Genomic DNA, 12,128 nt, shown 5'->3' with positions numbered 1-12,128 from the left:
GCTCTTTTCTACTGCAGATACCTGGCCTATTTACAGTACATCCTTTTTCATTGTTTCCATAGGTCTGGATCTATTTTCTTTCCTTCAGAACGAGAGTCAGGTAAGCGGCAGAATTCTGTTTGATCGATTCAGAGGGGTAAAGGTTTTGTGGTGTGCTGATGAAATGTACTTTTACAACAAGAAAGACTTGAGGAGGCTGGGGCATCCTAAGACAGGGTGGAGAAGGGGAGGCCAGCAGCTATAAAGCCATCATTGCTTTTCTGAACACTCTCTCTCTCTCCCAGCAGCATTACAGCCCTTCCGTCATCACCTCCTTGGACGAGCAGGACGGCCTGAGCCATTTCTTCCAATACAGAAGCACCCCGACCCACTACACGAATCCTCTGGCCCCTATCATGGGGGCATCCCACAGCGCTTCCAGCCCCGCAAGCGGCAGGATCAGTAGCATTGTATCCACAACCTCGCTCCGCGATAGCTTTGCTCACAGCGGGGCGATAAGCAGCACCACCACCACTGCTGCACTTTCAGGATGTCGTTCCGACATCATCTCCTTAGACTAGCCGAGAACAGCTTAGATCGACAAGCTATGGATGTTAGGGTTCATGGGAGACCCCCCCACCACCCTACACTACAAGGCAAAGGCGACCTTGCTGTGTCTTTCCTGTGAGGAATTGAGTCATGAAGTGGCCTCTGGAGGCCGTCATTTCGGGGCTCCCTCGATCAGCTGCATGTGCCCCAATTCATCTTTTATATCTCTGCACACGTGGGGAGTGCCTTGGCTCACAGGTTATGACTTTTTCTTAAAGATCGTTTTAGAACTTTTTTTTTTTTTTCAAATTCTGTGTATTTTGCAGAGATCAGGCACCTGCTGAGCTCTCAACTCTCGGATGGCAAGAAAAATCTGACTTTAAGCTGGTCCAGGCTTTCTGGCCATACCTGGTTGTTTTTAATGCATTAATGGGCATGAACCATAATGGTGAAGACAGCAAAAAGCGGTAAAGTTTAAAAAACAAACAACCACCCCACAAGGGCAGAGCAGCAAGCTGCCACGTCTCTTTGAATCAGCAAGGCTCGGGCCATGCTGCAAGCACTCTTCAAGCAGGACTGTGGCTTTAACTGGGGAGAATTGCAGATACGAGAGTGCACAGTGTTCACGCTTGGGCGGCTGAGAAATACAGAAAGAAGAAGATGGTGAAATCACGACACATTCCCCTCTGTACCATCATTAATTAAATAAGAATCCTGGCAGGGGATTGGAAAAAGCCAGAAGAAGATTTATGAAATGAAATCCTAGGTATTTAGCTGCAGGGGGGGCCAGTAGTGGAGGCTCCCCAAAACATAAATCAAAGGCAATAGCCGTTTTATGAAACCTTAAGACAGGAAGTGACATTGGTATGAGGCATTATGCCTCATGTTTGCTTATAACATCACTTCCTAGCTGAAGCTTCTAGAATTTCCACCACTTCTCCCTTGAAATCAGGAAGCCTAAGGGCGTGCTTCTTCATTTGAATCGGTGACTAAGAAAGCTGATTTCACAAAGGACATCTTGTACCCAAAAACCCAGCTATATACCCAAATAATCCCCTTCCGGAAAGGTCAGATGCTGTTACAACTCAGTAATGAGGGTAGACCTTTTGTGGGGACCATGGAAATAATTATACACTGCTTAATTCCTAAAACATTTATTTATTTAAAATCAAGAAATAAAAATTGATTTTCTCATTTGTTTCTTTTCAGAGCAAATTTAGTAAAAAAAACAAAACAGATCTGGTTAGGTAGGTTTATAATAAGCTTCGGAGCACCTGCTGGAATCAGTGGCTCTGTCCAAATACATGTAGATGAGGAGGGCAGAAGGGTTTTCAGTAGACATGGCAGGAGATGGGGACTATCCTTGAATTAGCAGGAACGGAGCATAAATTACAAGATAAGCAGGAGTTTTTACAAGTATTAGAAAGTAGCCAGTTTCATTTTCGAAACTGGATCCAATGAAAACAATTTGTGGCCCCCCCTCCAATGTTCCCAGGCCCAAGTTTTGCAGATGGGAAAAGGAAGTGGCCACGGGAAAGCTGTTTTTAAAGACTTCTACTCCTCAGTGCTTATGAATTTACTGGTGGGTTTGGGGTTTTAAATTGTTTTCTGTACATAGAGCACTCCAGGAAGTGTTGGACTGACAATACAAAGTCCTCTATGTATTACAGATAGGGTACAGCCTACACACTCGTGCCCCACCATCTTACTCTGAAAGGATACCTAGGAGGGTGGGCAACTGTTTCTGATTTGCACACCAGACTACAGCAAACTAAAGAGGCAATCAACATAGGGAGGTGACAGGGTCTGGTCCCTGTGTCCATTCTCTAAGACTTTCAACCCTAAAGGTGATAGGCTCTGTATACCTGTGCCCTCGAGTCTTAGCGGTGACAGTTTCTGTGTCCATCCTGTGAATCCTCGAGTTGTTGGGCTGTCTATCCCTGTGTCCATTCCCTAAGCCCTCCGGTCCTAGAGGTGACAGGCTCTGTGTCCCTTTACCTGTTCCCTGTGCTCTCCAGCGTAATCATTACAGCTGCATATATAGAGATCATGTGGGAGAAGGTTTGAGGCTGGACAGACAAGTGGACTAATGTAGAAAGAATTGTGATGCTAAATTTAAGAGACATTGTTTTAACCCCAAATTTAAAGGATTCTCAGGGTATGCAGGACCAGGTTTCTTCTTGGTAAAAATTATGAAGGATCTGATAAACAAACACCTGTCAAGGCATTTGGATAAATTTGATATTTTATATTCCTCTCAGTCAGGATTTACGATAGGAGTCGGTACTGAAACGGTGTTAGGGACATTGATGGATGGACTAAAATCCAGAATTACCGAGGGTATTAGAATGCTGATTATGCAGTTTGATCTTACAAGTGCTTCCAGTCTTGTTGATCGTGAGATATTAAGCCAATTGCTAGATCGTATTGGTGTCATCTTGGTTTAGAGGTTTTTTGGGGGCAAGAACATAGAAGGTTAAAATGCATTCCATAGTCTCAGATACTTGGACTTTATCATGTGGGGGGGTCCCCCAGGGTTCTCCACTATCTCCAACACTCTTTAATATATTTATACATTTATTAGGTTTTGCATTGGAAAAGGCAAGTTTTTTTGTTTTTTTTTTAGTTCCAATCTATTTTATTAAGCAAGTACAACAGCAATAGAAAACAGGGTATACGATTTCACCCAACAACCGCGGAGGACTGGACTCTGATGTCCTCCACGATCATAGCAACACCCCCACCTCACAGAAAGAGGTACAATCTAAGAATGATATCCCCGTTTCGATTTTCAGAGGTGAGGAAAAAAAAATATGTTAAAATGTTTAGGTCAACCTTTACCTATCAAGCTGGTAAAACTGGAAAAACTTACCAGTTCAAGTTACTTCTCAGACTAAGTATAAGAGTTTTAGAAAAAAATACATAAAATGTATCTTTTTAGCAAATTTGTATTAAAAGCAAAAGGATGTGTGCATTTTATAGTTTTTCATGTTTTAATTGTTCTTCTTGCTGATTGTAAACTGCTGTGAACTTGTATAGGTATTTGTGGTATATAAGCACTGACTAATGTAATGAAGAGGGAATACGAGATGTCATTGGTCCAGCTGTGGTAAGATGTTCAGCCACAGCTGAAGAGCGTATTTGGTTCCTGTGCTGACACGTTCCAGGTCCACCCCTGCAGCTGGTACAGTGTTCAGGAACCTTGATACAGGAAGCATAGTGGTCTTCACCGCTCCATTACACAGCTCGGCGACTCTATGTGCAGAAAGCAAATTAAACCTGAAAACGGGTGATGACACCGCTATGGTGGCTTATGAGGGCCAATTTTTTACACCCATCAAAGTAAACTCATACAGGCCTCATACAAGTAATACCACATTTTATGCCCACAGAGGTAAAATGACAGGGGATTAATTTCAACTTGCTTCCAAATCAGTCATAAGATGCTTCTAGTAACAGCCCAGTCACTCCCACAAGTGCTGACTAAAAGGAAATGAAACCATTTGTTTAGCTGAATATCTAAAGTCTGTTTACAGCCAGATCAGGCACAGACGTTCTCTTTGCAAGACTGTACTTACTGTACTGTTGGTGGGAGGCCGACTAGGATCGTCCCGGAATTCTCTGCCCCATCCACCATCGCCACAATTGCCTCCACCATCCTAGGCTCCAGCCAGACACTGGCGCTCACCTCTGTTTGATTTGGACGCAGTTGTGCCTGAAACGGGAGACAGCGTGCCATCAGCTGGGGGTAAAGGGGGAAGAGGGTTAAGAAGAGAACAAGGTGATTAGGTGTTACAGCAGACCCATGTTGCCAGGAGGAGCATATAGAAGGTAATTTTGCAAACAAAATGCACTGAAAATATGTGCGGTGCAAGCTGGTGCATACTTTTTAATGTAGGTGTGTCCAGGGGAGTTAGACTGCAACATGAGCAAAGTCACTTTCCTTTATAAAATACTTGTAACCAGGTATAGACGCACTTAGCACCAGCCAAGGTTGGAGTAACTATGGGTGCCTAATTGGCAAAATAGTCTAAGGCATGAAAGACATTTGCATATAATGAAGGCAGTGGGTGCAAATTCAATGTGGATATCCTGAAAACCTGACTGGCAAGGGGGTCCTCCAGGACCGAGTTGAGAAAACACTATTCTAAGGTACGGGTGTAAGTGTGAGTCCCGCCCAAACTCTGCCCATGTGCATACACACGATGCAAAATAAAGATCGTGCACAAGTGCCCACATAGGCACTGTTTCCTCTAACCCAGGGATTAGCAACCCAGCCAGGATATATGCATACAAAGGAGGTAGAGCATGTAAATTTATCTCATGCATATTCATCATGGGTATCCAGAAAACATGACAAGCTAGGTATTTTGCCAAGGACTGAGTTAAGAACCGCTGCTCTAAGTTGAACGGGAAACCTCCAACTGTAAGGCTACCAGTAGGGGGTGGCGTTTCAATGTTTAGGACAATAGGTGTGTCATTGTGGACAGAAGGTATTCTCCCCATAGAATTCGATCTAGGGTTTCAACTTTTCCTCCTTCTCCAGAGGGCTCTACTGCCCCTTCAGGTTTTCCTTCTGTATGCAAGCCAGATGGTATCTTTCTGATCTGCTCTGTAGATTTATTATTTTCAGTGTTGGGATTTTTTTTTTTAGGTTTTTGTGGATTTCAGTGCATCAGAGCTCCCCAGTGTGGGGGTAAGCTCTGCCTGTGTGGAAAAGAAGCAGATTTGGGTCTGTAGCCGGCAGGTTAATCCCATGGGTCTTGTCTGGCTAACGTTTTTAGGTAGCCTGTCCTGTTGTCCCCAAGCACAGCTTTGGGACAAAATGTCCCGTTTTCAACGCCTGCTCCTCCCATTGCCGCTACTTGTGACCGTTGGACAGGTTGCTCCATCTTTTATTCCTTCAAATCTCCACAAACTCTTTTGAGGAAGATATAAACCCCTTTAAGCTCAAGTTGGAGAGGCAGTCTAAAAATACCGACTAATTGTAAGTAGCTGCAAAGCTTTGGGGAGGTTTTTGTCTTGTTCCTGCTATCACTACATGCAATTTAGAAGGCAAGGCGGAGGGGGGGGGGGGGGGGAGTCTCACCTGCAGCTGAAGATGTGTCTCACGGGACAGAAGGAGCAAATACGCCACAATATGATGCCGTTTGGGCAGGCCCAGGGTCAGCATGGTTGGGAAGACAGACTGGGGAACAAAGATGGAGAAAGAACTCAGAAAAACGTATACAGCCAGAAATAACATTTTAAAAACTGGCAAAGCTTGACTAAAGGACGCTGCCCATTTTTTTGTCTATGTGAAAACTACAGCTCAACGTTCAACCTCTAAATTTTAGGAACTCTGAACAGATGTTTGGGGTTTTTTTTCTGCGAGGAACCTCCTTATTACTGCAGTTCAGTTTTCTAAGTTCTTCACTCCAACCAGATCAGGAGCCCATACCTCCCAGAGGCCCAGCAGTCTGCAGGAATATGATCCCTCCTGGAGCTGTAGGCCTGTCTCCTCCGCCAGCTCCCGCCGCCCCGCATCCAATAGCTAGAAGTGACAGAGAGAGAGTGAGTGACAGGGAAGGGTAGAGGCTGGTGGGAGCAGGATGTCTCCCTGTCTACTTCCTCTATCACCCCCCTTAATGGCCAAAACTCTGGCACCATACAATCAAATGATGTCATGAGGCACGTGAACTTTGCTGGGGTGGGAGGCAACTACCGCCATTGTCCAAAAGAGTCATATATCCAATACTGAGCCAGTATACAACAGCATGTGAATGCAGTTTAAATCATTTTTGCAATGTGAAGGAAGGACTTATAGCATTTGCACTATTATTCATGTGATGTCCCCTGAATCAGACTAAAGAGACCCCTCGACCACTGATTCCGATCGTCAGCAAATCACTTTATCTCCTTATGCCTCAGTACTAATCCTTGCCTCTGCCACTGGCTCTCTGTACAATTTTAAGGGGAGTCACAACTCTCTGTGCCTTTGAGAGCTTGAAACAAGGGATTTGTCTTAAAACAGAGGTATTCTGTTCACAAATTTGAAAACAGAAATAAGGCAGAATAGAGTGATGCTCTGTTTTTAGAGCTGTGCTGGATTTAAACAGCAGCTGTGGCAACTTCTCCATCGGTGCTCAGAGATGAACCAGCATCCTAACGTCAGCTCTTCCTCACCTGCTCGTGTGGTTCTATGTGTCCACCTGAGAAATGAAAAATTGCAGCAGGTGAGGATTTATAACAATGCTCACTTCAGATCTGGAGCCAGGCCAGAAACTAGATTTAAAACACAGCTAACTGTCTAGGGCAGAGCAAGTGACTCTCTTCTCTGAACACCTAGAGACCTGATCTTACCTGGAGGCACCCAAACATTGGGGAAGGTGTGGAGATTAGCAGCCCTTCTGGTGAGGAGAACTTTGGTGTCGATTGACTGCAAGATCACAGCGACCCCCACGTCCACCCCTCGGTCAAGGACACCGTGTGGCAGGGTGGAAGTCTGTTCCTCAGGGAAATTCTTGATAGGGCAAAATGAGGGCCTCTGGGGGGGTTGAAAATACGGTAGCTCAGAGTGTAATTTTAAAGGGCATTTCTGCCACTAGAACAGTGGAAATATCTTTCTATACAACTGCCTTCCTGATTTGTGGGACTAGACTCTGAATGGCCATGCTTTTGGTGACGCAGAAATGGACACAGGGTTACAGCTTGGCAAACTTCTAAACCAAACATTGACACTTTGATTAACAACACTGCATATAACCAAAAGCCTTAGATAAATCTAGCTAAAGAAAGACCAGAAGCAAACGGAGTGCCAGCTCTTCTGCTTAACAGCTGTGTCTCTGGGGAAATTTAAAAAAAAAAACCCTCTGTGTCGCCATACTTACTGGATCAGTTATTCTGACATATTAATTAATATTACTTTGTCCTCTAATGCAGTGGTCCCCAACCCTGTCCTGGAGGACCACTAGCCAGTCGGGTTTTCGGGATAGCCTAATGAATTTCATGGGGCAGATCTGCACCCCTATCATCTTCATTACATGCAAATCTCTTTCATGCATATTCATTAGGGCTATCCTGAAAATCTTACTCTGTCCTGGAGGACCACTAGCCAGTCGGGTTTTTGGAATGGCCCTAATGAATATGCATGAAAGAGATTTGCATGTAATGAAGATGATAAGGGTGCAGATCTGCCCCATGCATATTCATTAGGGCCATCCCAAAAATCCGACTGGCTGGTGGTCCTCCAGGACAGGGCTGGGAAAGGGAACCACCGCTCTAAGGGGGGCAATTCTGTAACAGGGCACCCAGAATTAGTTTCTGGAGGGTGCACATTAGGAGCCTTTGTCATTACCCTTGCTACTCACCTGGAGGAGCACCCTGGTGGAATCACAGAACTCTCTGTCCGAGATGATGAACCTGTTCCTGTCCAGTCCACAGCTGACAAAGGTCTTGTCCTCCTGCGGAGCACAGAACTCCCCCGTGACGCTCTACAACACATTGTTGATACAGGAATGAGAAGGGAGGCAGAAGACCTGCAACAAATTGGCAGACAAGCGAAGACCAACATCTGCTCATAACAGGCTGAGCCCCATTGCATTTAGGGACATGTAGTTCCTGCTTTAGAGATGAAATGCATTGAAACCATGAACTGGAACTCCACGTCAGCCTGGGCCTGGGTCAATGTGACCTTATTCACTCGAGCTGCCAAGTTACCCATTCCACCTTACATAAGGTTACCAGAAGTCCGGATTTCCCCGACATGTCCTCCTTTTGAGGGCATGTCTGGGGGTCCAGACAGCTTTTCAAAACCCGGCACTTTGTTCGGGTTTTGAAAAGCCTCCTCAAATCGCGTCGGGCAGGGAGGAAGTCCGTGAATGCAGCATGCATGGACTTTCTGCCCGACAAGAGCAGTCAGCAGGGGGAGGGGGGGCTCGCATAGGCCTGGGGGGGGGGCGGGATTAGGGCAGGGATAGGCGGAACTGGGCAGGTCTAGGGGTCCGGATTTTCTGATTGGAAAATCTGGCAACCCTAACCTTCCATCCCAAATCAGTGTATTATTTGTAGTCCACGATTCTATCCATTGAAATCGGTGCTGAAAGTCCCATAATGCACCAGGCATTGCAATAAATCCAGGACTGGCCATACAGTCTCCCTCCTGGAATGGGTAACTTGGCAGTTCTGCACTCATCTTACGGGAGAAGGACCAAGAAAACAGACAAAATTTAACATGCTAACATGCCATCTCCTTATAGGTGACCATGTTTAAAATGTACCAAACAGCAGCTGGGGCAAAACCAGGTGCTTGTCCTATTCTTAAATCATTTGTCAAGTTATCTTTTCTTTCCTTTTTCATAAATTCAACTTGATTCTTAGGGCTCCTTTTACGAAGGTGCGCTAGTGTTTTTAGCGCACGTTACAGTGCACCAATCCTGCGCTACACGGAAAATACTAACGCCAGCTCTATGGAGGCGTTAGCGTGTGCTAAGACCGCTAGCATACCTTCGTAAAAGGAGCCCTAATTATTCTCTCTTAGAATAATAGAAGCGTGAGACATTCCATCTGTTTGCAAGATTCATCTCTTATACTCACACAATTCATAGCTAAAAGGCTGCATTTGATTCTAGGAAAAAAATGCAAATAATTCACATTTTATTCAAATATTTAAAAGTGAGAATAAAAAAAAATAACCTTCAGTAAATTCTTTGGAAATGCACTTAAAACAAGCAGTGTTTTACTGCATCAGTAAGTCCATGTTAGTTACCTGGAGAAACTTAGCACATCGGGGCAGGGAATTCTCTCTAGACAGGTATACCAACACCTTCTTGAAAGTCTCCATAAATAACTCTCCAGAATCAGCTGTGGCTATTGTTCCCGCACCAGAGACAGCTTGATGCCCTGCAAAAATCAGGCTCTGCCTTTTATCTTTGTGGCTTTTCCCCAAATGAGAAAGCTAGAAGGATGCATGCATTTCTTTCCCCTACCCCATATTTGTAGCTCAGCAGGGGAACCACTGTGCGGCACCTGGTATGCTGGTAGGGTGAGATAGCAGGTCACACAGGAAGTGGCTGGCTGGCTGCCTTCAGGAAGAGAAGGGTAGGGAAGTGCAGCTTCTAGGCAGGGGAAGGCTGGAGGGGTGCCCTCTGGTGCCAGGCAGCCTGAACTGCAGAGCAGCAAAGCACCATTGTACCATCACAGCCTCTCTCCCTTAACACAAGAGATTTCAAAGGACACTTTTGCAGCATAGCTCAAGGCCCACAGTTCCCAACTTTGTATGACAGCTTAAATAGAAATAAAACAACCCCCCCCCCCCCAAGATTTTCTTTCTAATTGGACTGACAATACATTTTTGACTAGCTTTTAAAGGCAATATCTTCTTTAGAGAACAAAAAAAGAAAAAACAAAGCCTTGAGCTACTATAAAAAAAACAGCAAAAAGAGGCACTAGAGATGTCGCTACCAACAAAGGGATATAAGTCTTTTATTGAAGTAAAGTTACTAAAATACAAAAACAACCGAAATCCCAACTGTGTTGGGTTTTTTTTTTTGGAAAGAGTTTAATACTTAGGTGTTCATCCCTTCCCGCGAACTTATTGCAGAAGAATTTTTGAAGGTCCTACAGGGGGTAGGACTGGTATTTGTTTATAAAAAAAAAAAAAAAAAAAAGATCAACATTGGCCCCTGAAGAAGGCAAAGCAGTCGCCAACACTGGAACCTAGTTGGGATTTCGGTTGTTCTTGTATTTTAATAACTTTACTTCAATAAAAAACTAGTATCCCTTTGCAACGTCTCCAAAATCTTCTTTAGGTCAGAAATATAAGAATCTAAAATATCATTCCAATGATAGTATTATGGAAGAAGACAGGAGTGGAGAGTGAGGTGAAAACATGGTTGTGAGAAATGAAATAAGAAATAACTTTACAGTATAATATAATAGAGTGAATTAATAATTTATTTCTAATTATTGCAGGGTGTAATAAATACATAGAGACAATAGAGAAAGGTATTAATATAGAACAAAGTAAAGGGAACAGAAACCCCACGTAAAATCCAACAAAGAAAGAACAAGTGGGGAGTGGAACAGAACACGTCAACCTTGGGACAATCTTTTATTTCTATAAACTCAAAATAAATACAGAAACACATGAAATAAAAACACGTGTATAAAAAGTCCTATAAACGAGATGTCCTTATATTGAAAGGATCAGGTTGATGACCCGACACGGTCCGTGTTTCGGCCCCCAGATGGAGGCCTGCGTCAAATGGTCTGAAAAGAATACACTCTACATGAATAAAAAGAAAGACTGCATAAATAAAACCAAAAGACAATAGAAGTTTATGAAGTGTATCAAATGGCATGAAAAATAATAAAAACATCAACAGATTAATAAAATCATCAAACGGCCCCTCCTATTGGGAAAGGGGGTAGGGATCACGCAGCCAGCCCACTATTAATCCTGGCTGAGCCGAGAAGAAGCCTAACAGCCTGCGCTCAAGCTCCTGAATAAATCAGGGCTGTGAGCAGCCACACAGGGGACGTAGCCCCTGAACTTCAAAAATAGAGAGGCAAGCTGGTTAGTCAGGTGTCCCTGAGAGCCGATCTTGCTAGCAGCAGACGTCCACAACACGAGTTTGCATCTTCTGCCAGGTAGAGGTCTCAACAAGTGGTATCCTCTGGGCACTGAAGTTGACTGAACCTCCAATTGAACACTTCAAAATATCCGAAAATAATAAAACCGCAGAGCAGAAACACCTTTGAGCGACTTGCTTACAGAGAACAAACTGAGGGGGCAGGAGCAACTCCCTGGGAAGGAGGTAGAGTTGAAAAGAGGACTGACAGTTTTCTGCAAGCAATTTGTGAGTTCCTATGCAGGTAAATTAACATGAGATTATTGGTCTGGCTCAGCATGGATGTGCCAGATGTTTCATCTGAGTGACTGGGTGGGACACAGGATACTGGGTTTGAAGGATCATGTCCTGTGTTCTAAAAAGACACCTTGTAGGCAGAGGTGGGATGGAAGTATTCCATCAGCAATGTTTGGAATATGAGAGTGAAAAAAAAACCCGTCTCTCTGGTCTTTCTGAAAAGAGTTCTAGAGATGCTAAGTGATGAGCTCGAGTCTCTAGTGGATTGAAGAAGCTGAAAATGTCAGTGATTGAAGCAAAACCTGATTGCAGACACAATGTAATGTGAGGGCTAAAAATTGCCAAGACTCCCTAGTTCTGGAGGACACAGTTTGAATGTGGATATGCTGAAGAGAAAAAGATGTTAGAACATAAGCAGTGCCTCCACTGGGTCAGACCCGAGGTCCATCGTGCCCAGCAGTCCACTCACGCGGCGGCCCAACAGGTCCAGGACCTGTGCAGTAGCCCTCTATCTATACCCTTCTATCCCTTTTTCCAGTAGGAAATTGTCCAATCCTTTCTTGAACTCCAGTACCGTACTCTGTCCTATTACGTCCTCTGGTGCATAGGTTTCAGATTATACTTAAAGTTATAAGAAAAACTGGGTGGCTGAACTCAACTGCAATGTACATGCAGTCTGGTTTCGCTCTACACATTTGAAAGGAATGCGACTCAACCTGAAGAGGAGTTTAAAAATCCCACCGATTAAAAGAC

General features: G+C 44.3%; 2 protein-coding genes across 9 annotated transcripts in view; one reads left to right on the top strand and one right to left on the bottom strand.

The window, feature by feature from the left end:
• The window catches only part of PIAS3 (protein inhibitor of activated STAT 3), a 46,378-nt gene extending 44,652 nt beyond the window's left edge, over window positions 1–1,726 (top strand). For 2 of the 3 annotated variants that reach the window (XM_033925435.1, XM_033925436.1), the window contains exons 13-14: window positions 63–100; window positions 285–1,726. In XM_033925435.1, coding sequence (XP_033781326.1) covers window positions 63–100; window positions 285–560 — 314 coding nt within the window. In that variant the 3' untranslated portion in view covers window positions 561–1,726. The remainder of the gene's footprint in view (window positions 1–62; window positions 101–284) is intronic. The other variant, XM_033925437.1, reaches the window with a different exon arrangement.
• A 911-nt stretch (window positions 1,727–2,637) lies between these two features.
• Window positions 2,638–9,590, bottom strand: NUDT17 (nudix hydrolase 17). Of its 6 annotated transcripts, none has more exons than XM_033925438.1 (8): window positions 9,275–9,586; window positions 7,878–8,000; window positions 6,871–7,054; window positions 6,694–6,719; window positions 5,969–6,061; window positions 5,618–5,716; window positions 4,107–4,270; window positions 2,638–3,807 (listed from the first exon to the last, which is right to left on the bottom strand). In XM_033925438.1, the coding sequence occupies exons 1-8, from the start codon at window positions 9,347–9,349 to the stop codon at window positions 3,621–3,623; spliced, it is 951 nt and encodes a 316-aa protein (XP_033781329.1). In that variant the 5' UTR covers window positions 9,350–9,586; the 3' UTR covers window positions 2,638–3,620. The 6 variants fall into 6 exon arrangements, with proteins under 6 accessions (XP_033781329.1, XP_033781331.1, XP_033781330.1 ...); XM_033925440.1 differs by having other exon boundaries at window positions 4,107–4,243; window positions 9,275–9,581; XM_033925439.1 differs by having other exon boundaries at window positions 2,638–3,783; window positions 9,275–9,580.
• Window positions 9,591–12,128: the final 2,538 nt, after the last annotated feature.

This window comes from Geotrypetes seraphini, chromosome 16 (genome assembly GCF_902459505.1).
Source record: "Geotrypetes seraphini chromosome 16, aGeoSer1.1, whole genome shotgun sequence".
Lineage (NCBI taxonomy): Eukaryota > Metazoa > Chordata > Amphibia > Gymnophiona > Dermophiidae > Geotrypetes > Geotrypetes seraphini.
This window is presented reverse-complemented; position numbering and strand designations above follow the sequence as displayed.

Coding starts and splice junctions, on each gene's coding strand:
- NUDT17 (XM_033925438.1), bottom strand. CDS start 9,349: ATGGAGACTTTCAAGAAGGTGTTGGTATACCTGTCTAGAGAGAATTCC. Junction 4,271..5,617: donor AGACACATCTTCAGCTGCAG/GTGAGACTCCCC, acceptor CTTTACCCCCAG/CTGATGGCACGCTGTCTCCC. Junction 3,808..4,106: donor GGCCTCCCACCAACAGTACA/GTAAGTACAGTC, acceptor ACCCGTTTTCAG/GTTTAATTTGCTTTCTGCAC.